Source organism: Adiantum capillus-veneris, chromosome 15 (assembly GCF_014529385.1).
Source record: "Adiantum capillus-veneris isolate H3 chromosome 15, ASM1452938v2, whole genome shotgun sequence".
In the NCBI taxonomy this organism is placed as follows: Eukaryota; Viridiplantae; Streptophyta; class Polypodiopsida; order Polypodiales; family Pteridaceae; genus Adiantum; species Adiantum capillus-veneris.
The window spans coordinates 134,461,986-134,487,112 of record NC_140945.1 but is presented as its reverse complement, the minus strand read 5'-3'; the positions used below and the strand labels follow the sequence as shown (position 1 = coordinate 134,487,112).

Sequence of the window (25,127 nt, the reverse complement as noted above, 5' to 3'; positions counted from 1 at the left end):
TGGATTATTCAAGCTTAACACTTCTTTATTCTTTTCTGACAATCAAGATTCGTTTTTGAGTGCTTAGCATGCAATTTGTCACAAATTACCTCGCAAAAAAGGGCAATTATATCTAAAAATAATGAAGCAATTCATTTTCAAGGCCTACATAACCTACTCAAATTCTAGTTTTAGTATCTTGTATTGATAGACAATCAGTCTTCTTATGAAAGGTACAATTTTTTTAATCTTTGGATAAAATTTAATCTCACAACCAGGGGTATTTTGGGAATTTTGAAAAATTTGAGGGTCATTTTGGGAAATTATCGGGGGTATTTTGGGAATTTCCACAAATTATCCCTACTTTCATTTCAAACGAGCATAATTGCCGGGCAACGAGGATGGCTATGGCGACAAGCAGCAGCTTCGGAGCTAGCTTATCGCGCGTCTCGACGTGGAAGCCGACATTTTCTGCACGCTTGGCTTCTCAGAAGTCCACTCTCAGGCTATTCCCTATCTCCAGTGAGATGCATCTATCCAGTGGACCTGTGGTTTCGGCATCTCCTCCTCAGAAGAAGGTAGAGAGAGAGAGAGAGAGAGAGAGAGAGAGAGAGAGAGAGAGAGAGAGAGAGAGAGAGAGAGAGAGAGAGAGAGAGAGAGAGAGAGAGACACGATGGCAACTCTGTCCCTTGGAGGACTCTTCACCATCAGCCTGGCATTTTTAGTAACAAAGAAACTGAGGTTGTCTGTCGTTTCCAATTTGGTCAGCTGGTTCTTGAAAGGATAGTGCATACAGGTTTTAGGATTCATGAAGCTTGCAAGAGGAATGCATCAGGGAGGTTTGTTATATGTGCAGCTGTTGGAGGGGCGGTGTGCCTTGAATCTCCTCGTCTGTTCTCTCATTGTTTCAGACTCTCACCTATTTTAGTGGTACCTTCGTATAAGTGAAGAGCAGAGGAAATCTACTTTCCTGATTTTCACACAACACACAAGCCCACATACATTTGCGACAGTGGACACTTGTTGGTATGCTTTTAAGGAGCTGTCTGTTTCGTTTTTGGTAAGCCTCTTGAGCTTTGAGAGTGTAACTTGGAGTGCCCATCATGTCCTCATCAGCTCTCTATGGAGAGATAGGGTGTATGTCGGTTATTGCTTCCCTTGCAACATGCACTACTTGGCTTTTAGTAGCTTGCATTTGGATCCATGTCTATAATAGAATGCTGTTGAACTCCTTGATCGAGATTGCCGACTTGGTCTCCCCAACAATGGTTGCATGGTAGGCATCACCCCCAAATATCCACAGCAACCAGCAACACGAGGAAGCATTCTAGCCTCGAAACGTTTGATTTCAGAACATAGTTACCAGGAACGGCAAATCGGAACGGGGAACAGGGACCGGCGATCGGTATAAAATGCCATTCCCTGTTTCGGACACTCACGTCTGAAACACGGAACGGGGTTTTGGAACGGGAAGCTAGATTGGGAACGGGGAAGGGCAACCTAAAAAGGACCATTCCGTGTTATTATGTTTCAGAACTTGGAGTTTCAGCATGAATCTTCTACCCCATAGAAAAGAGGAATTGAATACCAGACAAAAAGTCTATTTAATAAAATCAAGGAAAGTAAGGAAGTGAGCAGTTTAGTGGACACACCAGCAAATCCTTTAAATTTTGAGTTGACAAGTTATACTATGTGTGCTGTGTGCAATAGGGCCACGATGTGCACATGCTGAGGTGCCTTCGTGTGTTTGCATGCCTATTGCCTAAGGTACTTGAAATTTCTTTTGATGTCTGTGAGGAAGGAAGAGAGATAGAAGGAAAGAAACAAAGAAAGTTACCTCAACCTCTTTTTTGAGGCTAAAATTGCCCTATAAGACCGATCAAGTTATGTCATTGTCTCTACGATTCAATTCGTGATGCCATGAATTGCATTTCAAGGAATTAAAATTAAAGTCAATATTTACGCTACACTTGAAGAGAGTGACTGATATTTTTATTGGTTCAAAGTTAGAAAGGATGTTTAGTTATGTAACTAAGTGTTCAGTATGTTAAGAGAATAAGGCATGGCAAGCAACATGGTCTCGTTTGCCAATGATGGAGGGCCCCACAATGTTTGATCTCTCTAATAGACTTTGTATGCCTATCCCATGTAATGTCTGATTATGACACAAGATGTTGCTAAAATGTTCATTGAACGTTGATATTTTATTTGTGGTATGCCTAAGTTTATTGTGTCTGATCATGAGAAAGTTTGTCACATTTTTCATGTGCTTTGTTTGAAGGTTTTGGTACAATGCTTAATTATTATAGTGCGTTTTATCCACAATCTGATGATCAGATTGAGATTTATCACCAATTAGCATTTGATGTCCTCAAGGCATATGCGCACGATCAACAGTATGAGTGGGAACTTTATTTGTCATTGGTTCAAACTATTTTGAATGAGACATTCTTTAGTGTTATCAATCCACTCCTTACGAGGTTACATTTGGTTGTCCTTTTCAATTTGTATTGACTAGGCGTGAGTATAAATTGCACGATACTAATCAAGTTAGTCTCATGCTGAGATTCTTCAGCTTCATTTTAGCAAGGTTAGAGGATGTCTCTTTTAAGGAGGGTTATTGGATATTGTCACAAAAATAGAAGCGTGCACTTAAATATTTTTGAGATTATTGAATTAAGTCATGTAAGAATCCACACGGAATAATATTAAGAAGATGCTGAAAACTGAAAACACGGATGCTTTTAGTTGTTCAGTAGCGGCGAATTTGCAAAACGCTAGGCTATCCTGCGGATCCAAAAACGCTAGGGCTGATCTGGGGTCTACTGTAGAAAACGCTAGGTAAACTGCTGGGAATCTGCTAGTGCTTGGTGATCTTGCTTGTCCAAAAACGCTGAGGCTTGAAGATGGTCTGCAAGTTGAAAAACGCTGGACTTCTTATTGGCCGAAAACGCTAGGTTGTCTGCCGGGGGGTCTTGCTGAGAAGGTGCACTGTCGGATGTCTGGTCCCTGTTGCCTCTTCTGCCAGAAAGTGCTAGCGCTAGCTTTTCTTATATAGATCCTTTGCCAATTTGCCCTACCTAGTTTCCCAACAAAAGTCACTTAAACATAATAAGTGAAAAATGACTAAAATAGGGAAAATAGGTCTATGCACTGTAAAAATGCTCGTGATGGGTTTTATGTCACAAGACGGGCACCACGTGCCAATAGAAAAGAACAGATTGAACATGCTTTTAGCACTTCAATAACAACTGAACTGAAAGAGAGAGATGACATGCGACATGGAGTGGTGGAATTCCACCCCCGAGCGTATTGGCCTCAAACCTTGGCGCCCCTTTCAGTATTTCTTTATATTGCATCAATTTAGTACAAGCCGGTACTCTAGACTCTGCACCTTCGCCAGGAAGCATGCCAGAGAATGAGCCCTAACCTCATATTTAAAGGCCCTTGGCCTAAAAAGCAATTACAGTGAAAAGCCTTCAAAACTCAAAAGCTTCTGGTCCAAAAGCAAAGCAAAAAATTGCCAGCTTTTCGTAAATCGTGCTGGTGTCTGTACAGCAGGCCACGTGTCAGTCCGCCACGTCAGCAAATCAGGGTTAGGGTTAGGGTTAGGGTTTCAGACAGAATTAGGGTTTTTGATTTTAGGGTGAGGGTTTCAGTAGAATTAGGGTTTCGGGCAGAATTAGGGTTTTTGATTTTAGGGTTAAAGTTTCAGCAGAATTAGGGTTTTTGATTTTAGGGTTTCAACAGAATCATGGTTTTGGGCAAAATTAGGGTTTCTGATTTTAGGGCTAGGGAATTAGCAGAATTAGGGTTTCGATACGTCAGCAGTTTGTTACATATCTCCTTCTTGAAAGAGAGTAATCGTCCGCGATTATAGCATATCTACAAAACAACTCAATTTAGCTCAAAAATTTCTGAAGGTCATTCCGAGGGACAATCAATTTGTTCTTTTTATCAAGGAGTTAGTTTCTCCTTTCTACTCTTTTGATCAAGGAGTTAGCTTGTCCTTTCGGCTGTTTTGATCAAGGAGTCAGCTTCTCCTTTTGGCTGTTTTGATCAAGGAGTTAGCTTCTCCTTTCTGCTCTTTTGATTAAGGAGTTAGCTTCTCCTTTCATCCAGATCGGAACTCTTGATATTCCGGTGTAGTAAAATTAGCCATCACACCCAGACCGTACTGATCTTCCACGGGTGTCTTGATGCACGAAAATTACATACCTAGGTAATCTCATCCAATTAGGAATATTCAGTAACTGGCACATCACAATGCAACACAAATGCTTACATATGCATGTTACAAGACACAACAAACAGCGCCGCTGAGCACTCCCCCGAGACAAACGGTCTGCGGTATAAAGCTACTCAACGACTACCTCGTCACTCCCCCCGCAAGTAACCTAAAAAGGTCCGGGCCATGAGCTCAGAGGACCGTACAACCAAACGTTCCCCAGACCGCAATCTGCGTCGCTTGGAGGTTCAAGCATACAACCAAACGCTCCCCAGGCATCGGCCTGTGTCGTTCGGAGATTTTCTAGCATACAACGAAACGCTCCCCAGGCATCGGCCTGCATCGTTCCGAGGTTCAAACAATACCAAAACAATATTGGGAGTAAAATAACCAATCAATGAAACCAGTATTAAAACCAAAGTCAAGCATTTCAAATCGGCACCAAAACAGACACTATCCATTTCAAACAGATTCCAAACAAGATCAAACAGAACTCAAACTTAAAAAGCAATCTCGACATCAGTCGAGCTCGAAAAGTCGATTGACTTTCCATCTTGAAACCTGCACCAAAAATTAGGGTTGGGTTTCTTTCCATAAGGTCGTAGCCGAGCACAGCATGGTCCATCAGCTCTTGGACAAACAATGTTTCTTTGGCGGCGATGGTAGTTCCAAGAGATAGCAATCACACCGAACCTCCAAGGTTATCAACTCGAGAAGAGACATCTACTGAGAGATGTCGAGAAATTTCAAGTTATAATCTGCTAGGGTTTCCATGGCAAGCATTTCAGGATACCCCACTTTGCTAGAAGTTGCACTCCGAAGGAAGATGTCAGAAATCATATAACTTCGGACAAAATTTTTCTTGAAAGCTTGCCAAGTACTTTGAGTATGCTGCCTGGTAGCTATCAACATCTGCATGGCACTGCCTCTGAGAAAAACAGTGACTCGAAACAAATCTGGATCCTTCTCTTGTCCTGTGATCTTAATGGCTTATGCCCTGTAAGACATGAGCGGTGAAGACGGGAGCCAATGCACGATGCACGATGCACGATGAAGTGTGGGTGGGAGTTGCTAATGACTCCGGGTTGGAGGGCCAAATAAAATTCATAGCTCTGTCTGCTCTTTTGCATGATCGGTATGCTTTCAAAAAAGCACACGCTTGATGCTCTGATACCACTGTCACAGGACGGGCACCACGTGCCAATAGAAAAGAACAGACTGAACACGCTTTTAGCACTTCAATAACAACTGAACTGAAAGAGAGAGAGACAACACGCGACATGGAGTGGCGGAATTCCACCCCAGAGAGTATTGGCCCCAAACCTTGGCGCCCCTTTTGGTATTTCTTTATATTGCATCAACATAGTACAAGCCGATACTCCAGACTCTGCACCTTTGTCAGGAAGCATGCCGAAGAATGAGTCCTAACCTCATATTTAAAGGCCCTTGGCCTAAAAAGCAATTACAGTAGAAAGCCCTCAAAACTCAAAAGCTTCTGGTTCAAAAGCAAAGCCAAAAACTGTCAGCTTTTTGTAAATCGCGCTGGTGTCCGTACAGCAGGCCATGTGTCAGCACTCCATGCCAGCAAATCAGGGTTAGGGTTAGGGTTTCGGGTAGAATTAGGGTTTTTGATTTTAGGGTTAGGGTTTCAATAGAATTAGGGTTTCGGGCAGAATTAGGGTTTTTGATTTTAGGGTTAGAGTTTCAGCAGAATTAGGGTTTTTGATTTTAGGGTTTCAACAAAATTAGGGTTTTGGATAGAATTAGGGTTTTTGATTTTAGGGTTAGGGTTTCAGCAGAATTAGGGTTTCGACACGTCAACAGTTTGTTACATTCCGACTGAAATATGATGGTCATGCTGTGTGCAACCAAAGGATATGCATCTACTCTAAGTGTCTGGACATGCGTGGTCTGCGAACAGACTCATAATAGTGCTAGAACACTTCCTAAGCTAGACTGACTGAACCCTTGTCATGAAGTAGCTTGTCCACGTACAGATAGGGTTAGATGTGCACGTGACATCTAGTGCAACACATGCGAGAGAAACTGAAAGAACTGAACAAAACTGAGAGAGAGAGAGCCGACATGACACGACATATTTCTGCGCCCATAAGTACTGACCCCAAAGACTGCTACCCCTTATCAGTATTTCTTTATTATTATGCTTCAACAAGTACAATGTCTGAGGGTCCGCTCTCTCTGCAGTGCTCCCAAGCTCATCTGCCATACAAGAGAGGCCCTCGCAATTCTTATAAAGGCCCCTGGCCAAAAGCAATATATGAAAGCGGTAGTCTAAAAGCTTTTGGTACTCAAAAGCTAGCACCCTTGGGGGATGTCCGTACGCCGTGTCACGTCAACATGTCAGCTGCAAATCGTGGAAGTCCGTACATCCTACCATGTCATTAGCCACACGCAATTTTGGGTGTCCTACTTTATTTTTATAAGTTTTAGGCCCTTTGGCCGGGGTATCATAAGTTGGGAACAAACTTATTAACAAGTTCCATAAGTTGGTGGCCCTTCTCTCCTGTAGGACATGCCACATCATCACTTTGTGACAGACCACGTGTAGACAAAAGGTGATATCAAAGCATAGAGGACGTGGGTCAGGAGGTGTGGCAACTTTATTCAAGGAAGAGCTGCACCCTCTCATTCGTATTGTTCAATGAGCATGCTAGATATATGTGGGTTTAGGGTGAGAGCAGAGATGGGGATCCACTTTATATTGCAACATGCTATTTCCCTCCGAGCACATCTCTCTATGCACCGTCCAACGAGCAGTCACCATACATGATTTTAGATGACGACATATGCGAGTTCTCTAGGGATGGGGATGCCATCCTCCTCACAGACATGGTGCTAGCACAGTGGACTATGTTATGGCTCAACCAAGTGTTATACCATCTACTCAAGGATTTTATAGTTGGCCAAGGTCTGTTGGGGTAGCAATAGATCACGTCCTCCTCACATTTACAATTTTTGCTATGTGCAGTGGAAGTGATTTATGGTGTGTGCTCAGGATGAGTGCTCAGTGCGTACTCGAGGTTCCTTTTACTTAATGAGAGACTTCCTTTTACTTCATGAGAGTTGTCAATAGACTAGAAAAAGAAAGAGAATGATACTGTGAGAAAAGGTGTTGAGAGAGAGAGAGAGAGAGAGAGAGAGAGAGAGAGAGAGAGAGAGAGAGAACTGTCAAGGTTTCGCCTACTGTTTTAGGGTTTCGAATCTCTGTTTTTGCATTTTTAGGGTTTCGCCCTGCTGTTTCTAGGGTTTCGCTTGCTGTTTTAGGGTTTCGAATCTCTGTTTCCTGCATTTTTAGGGTTTCGCCTGCTGTTTTTAGGGTTTCGAATCTCTGTTTTTTGCATTTTTAGGGTTTCGCCTTGCTGTTTCTAGGGTTTTGCCTGCTGTTTTAGGGTTTCGAATCTCTGTTTTTTGCATTTTTAGGGTTTCGTCCTGCTGTTTTTAGGGTTTCGCCTGCTGTTTTAGGGTTTTTGCTGCACATCAGTCAATACTTAGCAGCCCGAAAACCCTAATTGTCCGAAAACCCTAACTGTCCCAAACCCTAACTGTGCGCATCTTCCTACCGCCTGCGAGAGAGAGAGAGAGAGAGAGAGAGAGAGAGAGAGAGAGTCCAAGCTTCATTTCGGGTCTTGCTTTTCCCGTTTGCTAGTCTCGCCCATTCTTCATGGCAGCTTTGCCGGTCTCGAGTGCTACACACGGCGCTCCATCACCACTTGCCTGTCGCGTGGACTGTACTGGCGACCTGTTGACACGCATCGACTCCAAAATACAACACTTGGCACAGTATGCCTTGGTTGGCCGGATGATTGGACAGTCTCCACCTCGCTCTTCTATACGTGATTGGTGTCAAACTGCATTGGGCACTACTCAGGGACGGGTCTCGGAGCTTACATTCCTTGGCAGGGGCATATTCATGGTACGTCTTTCAGATCCCGCCACTGCCTCAACTCTCCTGGCTCGCTCTCCGATACTCTCTGATCGCAGGATGATATACTTGACGAGGTGGTATCCCGAGTTTACTACTGAGGAGTTTGACAGTCGACACCTTATTCCCAGATTCCCTCTGACGCTCTCCTTCCCGGATATGCCTCTCCATTTTATTGATGAGCATCTCCTTCAGATGATTGCTGCTCATTTTGGCACAGTAGTTCCAGGATCCTGCATCTTCTCATCTGATCCACCTCGCATTCAGGTCCTGGTGTTTGGGGATACTTCATTACCAGATACAGCTATTGTGGCTGTGCGCGATCGAGACTACTCTTGCCGAATGGTAGTCACTGGCCGCCCAGGACAGTGCTTACGTTGTCACGAGATGGGACACTTGGCACGAGATTGCCCCACCCTGCCACGCCATCGGCGGCAACAACAGTCGGCTCGTGGCACTCATGCTCAGCCACGTGGTCAGCGTCAACAACCGGTTCCTCCTACTACTACTCGAGCACCTCAGCAGCCTGCAGGTGCTCCTCAAGCTTCGACCCTCCATGTTCCTGCCTCCGCTTCAGCTCCTACTGAGGCTGCATGGCAGACAGTGGGTCGTAACCATTCCTTCCGTCCTCGTCAGCAACCTACAACGCATGCAACCCCCAGTGTTACCTCTCTTGCTCCCTGTAAAGTTTCCACCACCCCCTTACCCCCTGCTTCTCCTCGCCATTCTTCTTCTTCAGCACAGGATCACTTACCTCTGCTACCAGCTCCTCCTTCACTTGCCGTTCCCCCGCCCGCTCCTTCCCCTCTTTCCGAGGTCCCTATTCCCATGCAGATGGATCATTCACCGCTATTACCTCTCCCTTTTCCTCCTCTCCCTCTTGCCCTTACTCCCTCCCCTCCACCTTCTGGTCCTCCCCCTCCCTCAGCCGCTCACACTTACGTCCCACGCAGTTTTCTCAGCTCTTGCCCTCTTTCCTGGGGCACTCATCGGGCTGAAATGTGCGGTGACTCAGAAGGGCCATTGCGGGTGCAACTCTACCTTATGCATCACAAGCCAGGTTGTGTTCCCTCTTTAATAGGCAGCCGCTCTCAGCCTACCCATTCTTTTTTCCTTCCATTCCACGCAGCTCAGGAATGGTCCGAGGATCAGGTTTTACATTTTGTGCATGCACAAACTATGGCTCAGCTTCATTTATGGTTGTCTACTTCCGCTCCGGATGTATTGTCTCCACACTTCCCTTCATGTATTGGTGCTATGGAATGGAGTGATGTTTATGCTTGCTATTCATTGCCTATGGTTATTCATGTATCCTAAGATGTGGTGCTTCCTTTGTCTATGCGCATTTGGGGTGTCAAAGCTGCAGCATCGGTAATGCAATGTAAACAAGCTGAGGTCCGCAGTTGGTGCAATAGACACCATATTTTAGAGAGGGATTGCGGGTTGCTTTCCTACCGCTCGAAGCTCACCCCTTGGATGGCCCAGCTGCCTCCAAGAAGATGCGCAGTTAGTCAGATGCTCTACCAATTCTTTCATGCAGACTATGGATTTACATGTAGTTTCTTGGAATGCTAATGGTTTACAGACTTCTCGGGTAAGAGGTTCCAGTAAGCTTTTACTTCGCAGAGATTTACATGCTCATGTAGTAGGCACTGTGGATATATTACTAGTACAGGAGCATAAGATTGCCACTCCCTTTGGTAATCTCATGCCCTCGGGCGCTCACACTTTTTGGGAGCCTGCTTTGGGCCTTCATGGACAGAGTTGCGGTGTATGCATCTCAGTGGGGCCACGTTACTTGGCCTCAGTTCAGCAGCATGGCACCCTTGTCGCTGGCAAAGCAGTCTATGTTTCTATTCGGATTCGGGACTCTATCATTGGTTTTATGTCAGTATATGCACCCACTACTCCTCTGGAGAGGGCTACTTTTTGGTTCTCCTTGGCTGCTGTTCTACCTGCTGTAGACTCTTGGGTTGTTGGAGGCGACTTCAACAACGTCGAGAGCGACTTTGATTGGCGATCCATCACACCTCCAGTTCTATCATCCATTTCTCCCGATGAGCAGCTAGCTTGGGATCGATTTCTTCTAGCTATTCAAGGTGTTGACGCCTGGCACATACCCTCTTTTGGTCACCACCCTGCTACACTTCATTACTCGTGGGGGTTTCAGAGGCAGCAGGGGAGATTATTAGAGCGACTTGATCGTTTTTACATTGGCCCTTGGGCAGTAGCTCTAGGTGGATTTACTACTATTTGGAGAGGGACCAGCCTCTCAGATCATTTACCCATCTCATTGTTTATCTCCTTCACTAGATCCTCTGCACAGAGACGAGGCTGCCGCATCCCTGACAGTGTTCTCACCACTGAAGTTTTGCAACAGCAGATTCGTGACTTATGGTCCACGGGTGCTTCTTATTGTGGTCCCCCTGGAGAGTTCCTTGCTCATTGCATTACTCAGTCTAGTATTTACTGCCGTGATCAGACTGCTATTATTCATCGTCAGTTGAGAGTACGCGAGTCTGATTTTCACATTCCTCTTGGTTCCACACAGCGCTTGCTTGAGGAGTGGCCTCAGGATGCTTATCTCGCTGCTAGACAGACAGAGCTCACAGAGGAGATTCGTCGCGTACAGGAGGCTAGGTCTGAGTTCACTCATCATGCTTCAGTATCTCATTGGATAGCTAAAGCTGATCGAATGAATAAAGCCTTCTTCGCTGCGCATAAAGAGCGCCCACCTGGCACCACCCTTCGGACTTTGTGCGATGCTCAGGGGACACTACATATGCATCCTGATGTTATTCTTGATATGTCTGCAGATTATTTTGAGGCATTGTTCACTGCTGATGTATGCACTACTGAGGTTTTACTTGCCCGTGAGCAGATCTGGCATCACACCCGACACCGTTGTACAGACACTATGGCAGAGATCTTGTTGGCACCCTTCACACTTGCAGAGCTTCATGCCGCTATCGAGAGTCTAGATCCATCCTCCTGTCCAGGAGAGGATGGTCTCACTAGAGCTTTCTTTTTGACTTATTGGGATGTATTGCATATACCACTGCTTCGCGGTTGTCAGGACATCTTTGCATCAGGATATATGCATCCGGATCTTTGTTCAGGTCTCATATCTCTTATTCCGAAAGGGGGTGACACCACTCAGCTCCGCCAGTGGAGACCTATTACCCTACTCCCTTCGGTCTATAAGATATTAGCGTTACTGATCAGTCATCGCTTGCGACCGTTCTTACCAGATATTATTCATACTTCTCAGACAGGCTTCGTCATGGATCGATGCATACTGGATAATATCTTCACTTTTTATGAGGCAGTAGAGTGGGCCAGATCATCTTCTGAACCTCTCGCTTTTTTCATCCTTGACTTCGAGAAATCATACGATCGTGTTGAGTGGGACTTTCTCGAAGGATCATTAGCCAGGATGGGTTTCCCTGCGAGATGGATCTCCGGCATTTCCGCTTTCTTCAGGACTGCCAACAGTGCTATTACTATTGGTGGTCGTGTCAGTCGCAGTTTTGAGCTTTCTCGATCTGTCCGTCAGGGATGTCCTTTAGCAGTATATCTGTATCTGTTTGTAGGAGAGACTATGTCCGACTTTCTTCGTGCTCAGAGTCATGCATTTCGTGGCTTGACCATGCCAGTACCTTCAGCTTCGGACCTTATCGATCAGAAGTTTGCTGATGACACTATGTTGATGTTGCGCTATTTGCTAGCAGCTCTTGATGCCATGCGGGAGGCCCTGGAGGTTTTTTGCATTGCCAGTGGTGCACGCATTAACTGGCATAAATCCTATGGGTTACTGGTTGGCAATGTGATGACATACCTACTTGGGGGGTAGCTGATGGTTTCACATGGCTGCAGCCGGGTCAGACATGCAGATATCTGGGCTTTCAGGTTGGATTTGACGTTTCCTCACAGCAGCAGTTTGCACCCGTACTACAGTCTATTCGCAGGAAGCTATGTCATTGGTCTTCACGTCATCTGTCGTTGGCTGGCCGTGCATTGGTCGCCAACCATGTCATTCTGGCTACAGTATGGTATATGGCCTCTTGTTGGATGCTACATTTTGGTGTGATAGCTCAGCTCCGCCGACTAGTGCGGAACTTTTTATGGAGTGGCATAGATGGGACTACTGATACTCGTGCTCGAGTTCGCTGGTCCACGATTATTCGTTCTAGGTTAGAGGGAGGCCTTGGCATTATTGATCCAGAATTACAGAGCTGCGCCCTTCTTACCAAGCTTATTGTTCGGGGTCTTTTTCCCGGCCAAGAACCTTGGAAGATGCTTCTTCAGGCCGCTCTTTGCACAGCGACTCCACACCTTGGCACTAGAGATGGTCATACTTGGCATACAGGGTATCGTTTTCTCTTTACGGATGCCCCCTTGTTCACCAGCACTCTCTCACCCTTCATCCGATCGCTCCTTCAGATTTGGGTTTCCATGTGACGGGCTATCATACGCTCACCTCCCTCATGTCGTGAGGAGATTGAGCGCCAGCCTCTCATTTGGAATGATGCAATTCTTGATTCTTCGGTTAATCCACCCCGTCAGCTTGGAGAGAGGACTCACATTGATTGGGCTGCTTGGGACACTGGCCCTGCTGCCTCTATGCGGTTGTTTCATGAGACACGTATGCTGGATGCAGATTTTGTCGCAGAACATTATGACATTGGTCGCGGGGTGACAGACAGACTGCTTGAGATTGACTCCGCCGTTCCTTCACAGTGGGACGCAGTCATGCGCGGCACGGTTCAGATGCCTCCACATAGTGGCTGGGAAGGTCTCTTTGCTCAGAGCACTCTCTTATTAGTTCGTTTAGACACCATGCTGTTCATAGTTGATACTGAATACTCTCAGGGGATTCATGCTAGATTGACATATGATACCACCTCTCCTCACCTTGTCTACCCTGGCGCTCGATGGGAGGCCATACGAGTAGTTGGCTCCCGCGGGAAGCGTCGTTGTGTTGACCCCCGTTTCGCTTCCTCTGATGCCGCACTTTGGAGGCTTTGGGTGTGGGAGGGTCGTGCCCTATCTCAGCTTTATTGGGACCCAGGAGAGTGGCATTGGCCTCACTCTAACCCCACCGGTGCACCTGTATCATTCTTTGAGTACACTGTCAGAATTGGAAGATTAGCATTGATGAGACAGCACCCAGAGCAGCCCACTCGTATGCGTTTCTTGTTACATTCAGGTCTCTCCCATGCCTATCTACAACAGTTTTGGTCAGCCATCTAGGATTTACATGCGGCTCGTCGTATTTCTTTTTTCATGTGGATGATTGCACATGCAGGACTTCCAGTTGGGACTTGGCTAGCTACTATGGGTCATGATCTGTTATGTACTCGCTGTCCTTTGCGACTACATGAGTCACCTGCACACTATCTTTGGTCATGCTCATCTTCTCATGTAGTGTGGCTAGTAGTTTGCTTTTTACTTAGCAGAGCCGGTGTTCCGCATGGATTTCTCACTTGGGGATCTGTCTCATGGTTGATGCCGATGCCCGGACCGCATCTTTTCTACGGGGGCTCAGACACAGATCCAGCTCTTATGCTTACCTCGACTGGTTATCGGCGAGAGACTTTGGCTATGTTACCACAAATTGCTTGGCAGGAGGATCCTCAGACACGTGATGAAGTTTTTTCAGTCATCACTAGCATTACACTATGGAATGTTTGGAGAGCTCGTTGTCTTCACATTCTCAGTGCGGCTCCACAACTCCTTCAGGATACCCTCACTGCCATTTGGCTGGACATCATTCACACCCTGATTTGGCAATGGGATTCTTCCTCAGGTACATCTCGAGCAGCCGAGGCTCGTCGATTTGCCTTCCTTCGGCGTTGGGCCCGATCTCCACTCTTCTTCACACTTACAGGTGGCCAGATTACATGGCATTATGCCCCCCCGTGTTGGTTTCTCCTCCACTCATCACACAGACCACCATGAGATTGTTCTAGTCGAGTTGTCACTATAGTGGCTCTCACCCTTACATTCAGCTTGTACACCCCACGTGATAGGCTATTTTGGCATCCGCTGGGGATTATATCGTACTCAGTAATATACAGCCTTGATTTTTCCAAAAAAAGAGAGAGAGAGAGAGAGAGAGAGAGAGAGAGAGAGAGAGAGAGAAATGAAATGAAATGTTATATTAACGTCTTCAAAAGGCCAAAGTGACCTATGAGACCTAAAAGTTACAATGTGGTGGATCTGATACAAAGTCAGAGTAAGAGTAACAAGATGACAACAATGACAAAAATGAAATGACAAATGTCACAATAAAATACTATGGAATCCTAAACTACTAGGTGTGAATAGCAGCTAGCTGGGATAGCTAGATCACAAGAGATCCAGCATCGGTCGTTGGTGGATCTCATCAATCTCCTCCATGGTCAGTAGTCTGACCGGGCGTCGTGCATGTCGAGCCAAAGTGATCCGAATCCTCTGATGCAGCCTCCGCCGATGCTGTGTAGTCCTCCGCAGTCGTGGGCGTCTGGATCTTCCCAGCTCAGTCGCTCGGTCGATCAGTGTGCCTCTGGTGTGAGACGACGAGCTCTGCTGTGGTAGTAACTCCTCCGGGTGTCCAGCGGCAGCTCTAAAGAAATCTGTGATCTGTCTTTGGGACTGGCTAGCCTCTCCTCTCATCAGGCTCTCTCTGTGTCTGCGTAGCTCGAGCAAAAACAAGCCCAAGCATCTCCGATCCTCGTACTGCATGACTCTGGAGAATGGTCCAAAGCCCTCTCTGAACAAGCAATGGAAGCGGCCTCGTATCTCGTAGTAGACGGGGCAGTGGCATGTGTAGTGCAACTCTGTCTCAGGCTCGATGTCACACAGGGGGCATGTCCTGGCCTCTGTTGGTACTCCGCTGTATCTCCCAATCTCGATCCGCAGCTGGTGTGAAAATGTACGGATCTGGCCGATAGCAAATCGTATCCCATGAGACAAGTGGGTGTCCATGTATCTGGGCCTCGTCACAAAACCATCAACCGTAAGCTGGAGGAGATGCTCTCTGTAGAAAGCCATCTTCGTGCCCAGCTCCTATGGTGGCTGTATCCATGTCCTCCTTGTGTCTAGCTGAGTCAAGTCCTGGCGGATGAGCCTGGTGATCTCGGATTGTGTAAGAGTCAGAGAGGGTGCATCCAGTGAGTATTGGAAGGGAGGCAATCTGTCTATGCTGAACCCATGCGCCTGAAACCATGATGTCATCTCCCTGTACCAGCATGCTGTATCTCCCTGCATGGCTAACTGTCGAGAGGACTCAAGTGCAAGGCGGGCATATCTGTCTCTGGGAAGTTCCCACATGCGGTGTATGAAGGAGACCGATCTGGTGAGCGCCTCAATCACTAGTGGTGGGGCAGCTAGCTCTGCTCGCACAATAGCACGTGGTACTGAGGCCTTGGCTCTAATGAGCCGCGAGATCATAGAGACTAGAGGCTTCTCCATGTCCCCCCATCCATCACTGCGGCCTGTCCTCCCGTGATGATCTAATGATGGTCCCCAAATCTCAGCTCCATAAAGCAATGCAGAAGCCGCCAGAGAGTCAAAGAGCCAGAGCTTTGTCCGAGGCTCCTGAAACTGAACCTGTGAACACATCCTTTCCAATCTACCCAATGCTGCATGGGCTCTGGTCAGTCTAGTCTCTGCTGCCCTCCTCAATGAAAATGCTGGCCCACTAAAAACCACTCCGAGGTAAGTGTACACATCTGTATACTCCACAGTCTCCTGGCCGTATGTGAATGCTGGCGCTGACCTCCTGATCCACTGTGGGGTGGTATTAAATACCATGACCTTGGTTTTACCAAGGTTGACGGACAAACCACTTTCCTGAGCAAACCTATTCAAAGCATCCAAATGACGTTGCATCCCCTTCGGAGAGTCGGAGATCAACACAATATCATCAGCATATAACAATAATGGAATCCATGTCCCTGCCAGCTGTGCACCTCTATCACCATCTCTCTCACTGTAGTTAGAAACCTCATCCACATACATACCAAATAGAGTAGGAGAGAGCGGGCAGCCTTGCTTCACCCCAATAGTGGAGTGAATCGGTGTGGATAGACCCTCTAAGGTGCGTACCTGCCCCACTACTGACCTGTATAATGCCATGACCCCCCAAATGAGCTCTGTGGGTACTCCCAGCTGCTGTAATCTGCGCATCAATCTAGCTCTAGGCACTGTGTCAAATGCTTTGCGGAAATCCACAAAGTTACAATAGATCCGTCTCCCACGCGATCTACCCTCCTCAATGATGGCTCTGAGTGTCAAGATATGGTCAAGAGTAGAAAAACCCCTCCTGAACCCTGCCTGCCCGGCTGCGCGTATCCCCTCCCTTTCTGCCCATCTACTCAGCTGTTGCTCAAGAATAAATGCGTACAACCGTGCCAATGTGTGTCCAATCATGATAGTGCGATAATTCCCAGGCTCCATAGGGTCTCCCGACTTGAAGATAGGTACAATAGTAGATAGGCTCTAAGTATCAGGCAAGCCCTCACACATGGCACGGTTAAACATAACTGCTAGAAGCTCTGCTAGTAGATCTCTGGCATGCGTGAAATGCTCAGCCACTAAACCATCATGATCGTATGCTCTCCCAATCCTCATCCTGTCAATGGCCTTCCTCACCATCTGCGCGGTGAAAAAAGCACGTGTGTGGGCATGGATCGAGAGGGTCGTTGGTAGAGGAGCCAGCGAGCGTCCTCACTCGGGCCCAGAGAGTCGCTCTCGGTCTTAGCATTCCAACACGTTCAACTCTCCCACACATTCTCACAACAATGGATACCTTGCCTTCAGCTGTTGACAAACCATCACCCAATGACAAGCAAGAATCCAAGTCTTTACTCTCCGATATTGATGAAGCCTTCTTAGAAGCAGTTTCAGATTTATAGAAGATCAAGGTACCGGAGAAACCACTGTTAGAACAAGAAAAGCTTACAGCAGAGACAATCTTGAAGAACACCTTCCAACAAGTGTCCCTATATGACCTGCTGCGGCTAGATGCGAGTTTTAGAAGTGACACCCTTGCAGTTATTCAATCACTTTACCCGGGAGCAGGTCCTAGTGGCGGGCACCTCCGAGTGCGACCATCAGAGTCCTATATGATATCCCATCCCACCGCTTCCCTCACTAATTATAGAAGCCCTCGTCTCATCGTGTCCGTCTTGGGGCGGCAATTCTCAAGAGTGAGTGGATGGTGGATCTGGCATCAACCTGATGCTCGAGTTCACTATGTTAGCTCTAGGTCTATAGCCTACTCGCCCTGCTCCCTTCGCAGTTACATTGGCCGACCAGCGGACAGTCTACCCAGTGGGCATAGTGGACAATGTGCCTGTGTAGGTACAAGACTTTACTTTTAACTTGGATCTTGTTGTGGTTCGTCTTCCCCAGGTTGAGGGCGGATTTCCCTTGCTCATTGGTAGACCATGCTTGCGACACATTAAAGCACTTCATGATTGGGGAAACGATGCCATGTGGATACATACTCCTGGCTCCCCGATGCAACCCATTCGCCTAGGAGGCATGGAGCCCGTCGTGCAACATAGTTCTTTGTCCCTAGAAACCAGCCTTGAATTGGAACAGCCTACGCCACCTAACGGGTCAGACGAGGATCTATTGGAGTGGTTGGACGCTACCAAATCTATGCCTTGTTATGGTGTCTCTATTCACTCTTTGCCCGAAGGTACACCCTCTTCCAATGTTTCCACAATAACTAGACCTAATGAGCCACCTGAGCAAGCTCAAAGGTTGAAGGTCACAGAAGCTACTCCCCGTGCGCCCTTGGTGGAAGCCTTTGGATTTGGTGAGCCTATGAAGACTCTTAGAAGCGGAAAAAAAACTCCTCTACAGGAGTTTAACCCCCCTCAACATCAGCCCCATTGGTGTCTGCTTCTCCGACCACTCTGTGTCTAGCGAACTCCCCTTCACAGAGCTTTCTCAAGACGAGATTCAACAAAAAAAATGTTGATTTCAAGCTTATGAATTCCCCGCTCATGATATCTCTCTGCTCCTTGATACTACTTTGGAGTGCCATCTCCAGCCACACCCCTCTACCCTCGCCCCCCTCACCCCTCACTACCCCTCTCTCCCTCCTCGTCCCTACCACCCCCTCCCTCTCTCCTCGCCCCTCATTACCCCCTCCCTCCCTCCTCGCCCCTACCCAGGCCCCCTAACCCTAGACCTCGCCCCTATCCTCCCCTACCCTCCCCCTACCACCCCTTCTCTCTCCCCTCGCCCTATTCACTCCCTAGACCACTATCCACTCCCTCAACCCTTCGAGCAACCCTCCAGTGTTAGAAGCAATTGTTGCTACAGACGCATTCAAGTTAGAGTTTGAGCATTGCCTTTATGAAAACCGAAAATTCTCCCAGAGTTTCATTGCGGTTGAGGCTCCATGTGCCAATTTAAAACTAGGCATTGCTTCATTGGTACCTTCCTCTTAGGAACCCAAAATCTTCTCCCACACGTGGTAGCTGTAGTATGTACGGACGCCCGCAAATCGCGGTGCAAATTCGTGATGTCCTGTGATGTCGTGTGATGTGACTGTTGATTGGTACATATGCTTGATGTGTGTTCCTAGTGTGTCGGTACTAACAGTCAGTGTCTGCTAAGGCAGTTTACGGCTTCTGTCTGTGTTGCAGGCGTAATCGAGGGTGATTACAATGCTTTCAAGAGGGGGCTATGTCACAAACTGGTGACGTGGCGTACACACATACAAACACCCTTTGCCATGGATAGCCCTGGTAGAACATCCGGCTAGCTGCTGCAGAAATGCTGACGTGGCTGGCGGTACGGCAGGGTTGAGATGTGGGAGCTGTACGGACGCCGGCAAATCGCGGTGCAAATTCTGGCAGCTTTTGGACAGCTTTTGGCTTTGCTTTTATTCTACGCAAGAGATGGGAGAGAGAGAGAGAGAAGCTCTTGCTTTATTTTATTGGCTCAAGAGAGCTTGTGAGAGAGATAAAGTTAGCTTTTGATTTTTATCAGATTTTGGGGCTCTGCTTTTGGCATCCCTTGTAAACTCTTTAAATATGTGGGTAGGCCACTCACAACTCAGAGCATCTGGACGCAGAGTCTGGGAGTGAGCGCCTGCCTGCACTCTTGTACTTTGAACACAGATTAATACAAAAAGAAATACCGAAAGGGGGGTCAGTCTTTGGGGCCAAAATCTCTAGGCACAGAACTCGGCCGGGCCAGTGTCGAATCAATTGTGAACTATGAACTGTTTTGAAGTGAATATTTGTGCTGTCGTGGTAGATTCTCGACTTGGAGTTTTCAAGTCTGTCACAATGATTTCCCGAATGATTAGGGCCAAGGCCTCTGTACCACATGAGATCACTCGTGTAGAGTTTGTTGCTCCCCCGCTGGTCATACAGGCACTTACCAAATCCATCTCTTTTATACACAGTATCTGGGATCTCCCCAAAGATAGATATGCTCGCCTAGCTTTGGAGTCTTCTAGAGAGCTCGCCTCACAGGGAGACACATCTTGTTGGTATATGCACAGATGACATCCTGGTTTCAGCTACATGGTTTTAGTATGGACAGACTATCCCCCTTCTAGTACTGGTTGTGGATGCACTCTTCTTGTTCCTCACACGGACCAAGATTACACGCCTCATCAGATAGGAGTTGAACTAGACACCAAGAGGACATGGACAAAGCCGACACGAGAGCTTGGCACGAAGATGGCTTTCTACATAGATTATCTTCTCCATCTGACATAGGATGGATTTATTATCAGACTTGCCTTTATGGACACTCATTTATCCCATGGGATACGATGTGCTATCGGTCATATGCGCACATCATCGAACCAACTAGAGATTGAGACTGGTAGATTTAGGACAGTACCAACAGAGGCCAGGATTTGCCAGGTGCATCATATAGAGCTGGAGATAGAGTTACATCACATGTCATTGTCGAGTTTACTACGAGATACGATCATACGAGGCCACTTCCACTGTCTATTCAAAGAGGGCTTTGGACCATTGACTAGAGTCATGAGATATCGGGATCAGAGATATCTCGTGTTGTTTTTGCTAGAGCTACACAGACACTGGGAGAGTCTCCTGAGGAGATTAGACAATGGGAGACATTAATAGAGGGAAATCATTGATTTCTTAAGAGCAAAGCGTCAACAGTCAGATGAGCAAGCTTCACAACAGACTTCAAAGTCCACCTATACCACAGGTATATTGATTGACAGAGTCATTGAGCTTGGGAGAGCTAGACACCCACGTCTAGGAGGGCCACCATGACATCAACGGAGGCTCCATCAGAGGATCATGACTGTTCTATCATGGCATGGGCGATGTCCAGTATGACTATTTACCAGCACGGACATTGACAATATTCTTCAGCGATCGATGCAGTACATCCTCGGATAGCGCCCAATGCTAGACTTCCTCGGACACTGATGTTCATTTTAGCTTTTATTTTACTTCATCTTATTTTGTACCCAGACATTGTATTAGATCCACCAGGATTGTATCAGTTTGGTTTCATAGATCAATTTGGCCTTTTGAAGGCGTTTAATATAACATTTCATTTCATTTCTCTCTCACGTGCACTCCCAAAAACTTAGGATCCGTGGGGCCCGGACAAGAACGGCAGATAACACGAGGATCTTCTCCCAAAACTCCGATGTAATAAACACCTGAAACTCGTCGTGAGATGAGTCCTTTGGGCCCTGATTTGTTGATTCTCTGGTTCCTTCTTTGTATTGACCCCGGAGTCTCCTAAGTACAGGTGTAAAATTGCTATCTGCCTGTCACAAACACAGGGTCCAAGGGAAACCCTAGCCCTAACAGTCGGAAAGGCCTCTTATAAAGGCTGCAAAACACAGTTTACTGCCTGAATACTGCCCGCAAAGGTACAGATCCAAGAGGACTTCTAGACTTGAAAAGACAGCACTAAGTTGACCAGCCTGCTTTCAGTTGCCAGAAACCTACACGGTGAAACTTTTGGTCGTACTTTCTGATGTAATGATGGAAACCTTCTTCTTGTTTGTCTCACAGTTTCACTTCATGTGGAGCCTCAAGGACAGGAACTTCTGTTGTTTTTGAAGCGGAGAAAACTTATTTTCTTCTTCTAATGATAACCCACTAGTCATGCCACTAAAGGTTATTGCATATCCACTTAGGTTCAAATCCATCCTGTCTCTAATAGCCCCATGCATATATTTACCTTCAAGTGCCTCGTAATCAGTTAATGTATTGTATCCAAGATGACATGGGGTGGGCATTGATTTTCCTTACCAACTGGGCTACTGCCTTATGATCATGGCTAAATGGCCTTTTCCAAATTGCAGCCTCAAGCTTCTTGTTGCACTTGCTTTGAGTCTCCAGAAAAAGCCGCCAAAGGTAGAACATATTTAGAAGGCTTTACTATTTGACATTGGTACAATTGGTCACCTATATACTAAAGGAGATTGATTTTGTTATACTTGCAATATAGGTGAAACAGTTAGTTTTTAAGGTGTCTATGACATCAGGTTTCGAGCTGCTAGCTCACAATGACCTTTGCCTCGACATGCAGGTACTTGTCCCTATTGGTTTTGGAAATGAAGAGATTGAAGTGGTTGTGCTAGTGGACATTTTGAGAAGAGCTGGTGCTGATGTATTGGTGGCATCAGTTGAGGAAAAACTTCAAGTTGAGTTTTCAAGGCGAGTGAAGATGGTGGCAGATACTCACATTTCATCGTGTGATGAGGAAAAATTCGACTTAATTGCACTACCAGTATGCCCTTTAATCCGGCCCTTTGTGTCCATGTGACAAGGTACCTTGGGTTTAGAAGTCCACATTTTGAGTGGCACATAGAATGCAAATTGCAACATCTGTGAGGTTTTATGAGGAGCTGCCTGTGCCGGTTATATCTATCCCCATTGTAACTTTTTGAGTGCTTCAGGGAGGTATGCCAGGTTCGGCTCGTCTTCAAGAGTGTCAACTTCTGAAGAAAATGACAATTGAACAAGCTGAACAGCAGAAACTTGTTGGTGCTATATCAACGTCTCCAGCTTTTCCACTGCTAGAATGGGGTGTCTTGGAAGCTCGGATGGTATGTACAGGGAACCTATTTGCAACTGCAAGCCAATAATTGTCTGTCTTTTCAGCTGTCTTCTTGGCCTCATACTGATTGTAATACGCTTACAGGCAACTTGCCATCCAGGGTTTACAGACAAATTGAGTCCAACTTTCATGACCAAAGCAAAAGTACAAACAGACGGCTGTGTTACGACCAGCAGGGGCCCAGGCACTGTATTTGATTTTGCTTTGTCTTTTGTAGAGCAGCTATATGGCGAAGAAAAGCGCAATGAAGTATTGAAACCCTTGGTAGGTGTGTCTACACCGAAGTTTGTAACATTGTTTTTTCTTAAGACAAAAGTTAGCTGGTGTGGGAATGTTCAAGTTTACAACTTTGCATGTAATTGTGCTCTTAGTTTTCCATTCATTTTCTGCTATTATAATAATTATGGTAGTAAGCTTGTCTATTCTTGATCAGCCAGCGTTGGATGTGTTGTGTCATGTACACATGTGTGCAAAGTTACCTGTTTTAATTCTACCTTTTTTGCTACTCCAGAAGATGCCACTGTTTCGTGTCTTCTAGGGGGGTGGCCAAGGTGCTGATTACTTTCTTATTATAGGTCCTCCCATCAAGAAATCAACAAGAGACTTTGAAAAGTGAATTCAATCCTTTGAATTGGAAGGCAGCTGCAGTTCCACAGGTATAACTGTAGTGCTGAATGTGTGGCCTGTCTCCTTATAACAGTAACATCAATTACATGTCTTTGAAGCAGTCTCAAAACATGATGTCTGCTTGTATTTACTAAGCCTACTCTGAGCTTGAACATCTAAGTTACAACTCAATGCACCTTTTTTTGTCGCATTTTCTTAGAGATCTGGTGCACAGTATAGATCTTTGCAATGATTACTATCATTCCTGTTGATAAATATGTAGTATTCCTCATAAAAATTTACTTTGACAGGCTTTAAAGGTGGTTTTCTATTTTGCAATATTGCCTTGTAAGCCACCGAGCTATGGTTTTTTCAAGGAATTATTTTTACTGACTTCAAAATATTTTCTTTGATTTTTTAAACACAGTTCTTTTTGAAAAAGGGCTATGTAAATTATCTTATTTTACTGTAAGTTCTTGTCAATTCCTTTTTGACACTTGGTATTTCTTTTCTTCATCCATTTCAACAGAAATATATCATTGAAGAATGTTCATGAGGATGATGTGTTGGATGCCACAAACAAAGGGTCACAAAGCTGGGAGCTCAATTTCAACAAGCCCTTTCTCCTACATTGTTGCACCTTTGTTGCTGCTGGAACCTTCAAAATAGATATTGGTGGCTTCGATGAGTAGCTAAATTTAAGGAGTTTTCTCGGGTGAATCTAGTTCACAAGGTGTGTACCATAAAGTCAAGCTTCTTAGGCATGGGGTGGTGTACAGAGGTGCCATTCAAGAATTTGAGCTGGCTTCATCACCCTGGGAGAAGATAGCTGAGGCTGCCTTTGAGGAGTGAAGTTCACCCCATCACCTTCAAGAATTGAACTGATCGGGCAGTGGCCCTCTCTTCCCCTGGTGCGGCCCCACTCTTGCTGACTAGCTGTCTTTAGTTGTTCAAGAATGCTTTTCGGTCTACTTGTTGAGTTCTTGCACCATTTTGGCAATCTCAAGAAAAATAGGTGCCCAAAAGCTGCAATGCTCAAAAAGTCAATTGCTTTCAGTATCTCTGGTTGAGAAAGCACCTGGGGCCAAACTGCCACATCATCACTTGTAAAACCTGGCAGAAAATCCAGCACGTTTTGTGACGGATTTTTGGTGTGTTTTCCAGGCAGCCTTCAATCTCTCCTCTGTCGGTCGTACGGGTCTTGCCGCGTCATCACTTTTTGTGACATAACCCCCCTTAAGAGGAGAATAAACGTCCTTGATTACGCCTACAAAACATACAGTAAACAGTAAACCAGCTCAATACATTGACTTCATGCATACAGGCATTTGACCACTCAAACCATGTCAGTTTGATTAAAAAACACGTTTCATAGGTATGAAACTCTGAAAGCTCAAAACTTTTGAAACGTTCCAATGAAACGTACAAAATGCGTGGCCTCCTTGAGAATTTTAATCCTCAATGTGTAGGAATTTGTAGTTATGTGTATGTCATTCATGCATTCACACACAAAGACACAAGTTTATGCATTGCATATAGTAGAGAGAGAAATGAAATGGAAATGTTATGTTAACATCTTCAAAAGGCCAAAATGACCTATGAGACCAAACGGTTACAACGCGGTGAATCTGATACAATGTCTGAGTACCAAAAATAAAAAGGTTTTGAAAAAACTCCTGTATGTGAGCTAAGCAGCTAGCTGGAAATGTGTAGGATATGAGTAGGGTGGTAAAAGTAGTGAATGAGGGCTACTACAACACAATGTGGGTGTATCCTCGAAGAGAGCTATATCACAGGAGATCCATCATCGGTCGCTTGCGGATCTCATCAATCTCCTCCATGGTAAGTAGTCTGACCGGGCGTCGTGCGTGCCGGGCCAAAGTGATCAGAATCCTCTAATGCAGCCTCCGTCGATGCTGTGTAGTCCTCCGCAGTCGTGGGCGTGTGTATCTCCCTAGCTCCATTGCTCTATCGATCAGCGTGCCTTTGGTGTGACGAGAATGTGAGCTCTGCTGTGGTAGGAGCTCCTCCAGCTGCCCAATGTCCGCTCTAAAGAAGTCTGTGATTCATCTCTGGGACTGGCTAGCCTCTCCTCGCATCAGGCTCTCTTTGTGTTTGCGCAGCTGAAGCAAAAACAGTCCCAGGCATCTCTGGTCCTCATACCCCATGACTCTAGAGAATGGTCCAAAGCCCTCTCTGGACAAAAAATGAAAGTGGCCTCGTATCTCATAGTAAATTGTGCAATGGCATGTGTAGTGCAACTCTGTTTGAGGCTCCATGTGACATAGGGGA

At 46.1% G+C, this 25,127-nt stretch overlaps 1 protein-coding gene across 2 annotated transcripts in view; it reads left to right on the top strand.

Annotated features, from left to right (window-relative positions):
• The first annotated feature begins 347 nt into the window (after positions 1–347).
• Positions 348–25,127, top strand: part of LOC147441525 (protein DJ-1 homolog A-like) — a 47,900-nt gene continuing 23,120 nt past the window's right edge. The window contains exons 1-5 of one of the 2 annotated variants that reach the window (XM_086483137.1): positions 348–557; positions 21,699–21,899; positions 22,069–22,218; positions 22,314–22,493; positions 22,805–22,885. In XM_086483137.1, the coding sequence (XP_086339263.1) occupies positions 381–557; positions 21,699–21,899; positions 22,069–22,218; positions 22,314–22,493; positions 22,805–22,885 (789 nt within the window). In that variant the 5' untranslated portion in view covers positions 348–380. The remainder of the gene's footprint in view (positions 558–21,698; positions 21,900–22,068; positions 22,219–22,313; positions 22,494–22,804; positions 22,886–25,127) is intronic. The other variant, XM_086483138.1, reaches the window with a different exon arrangement.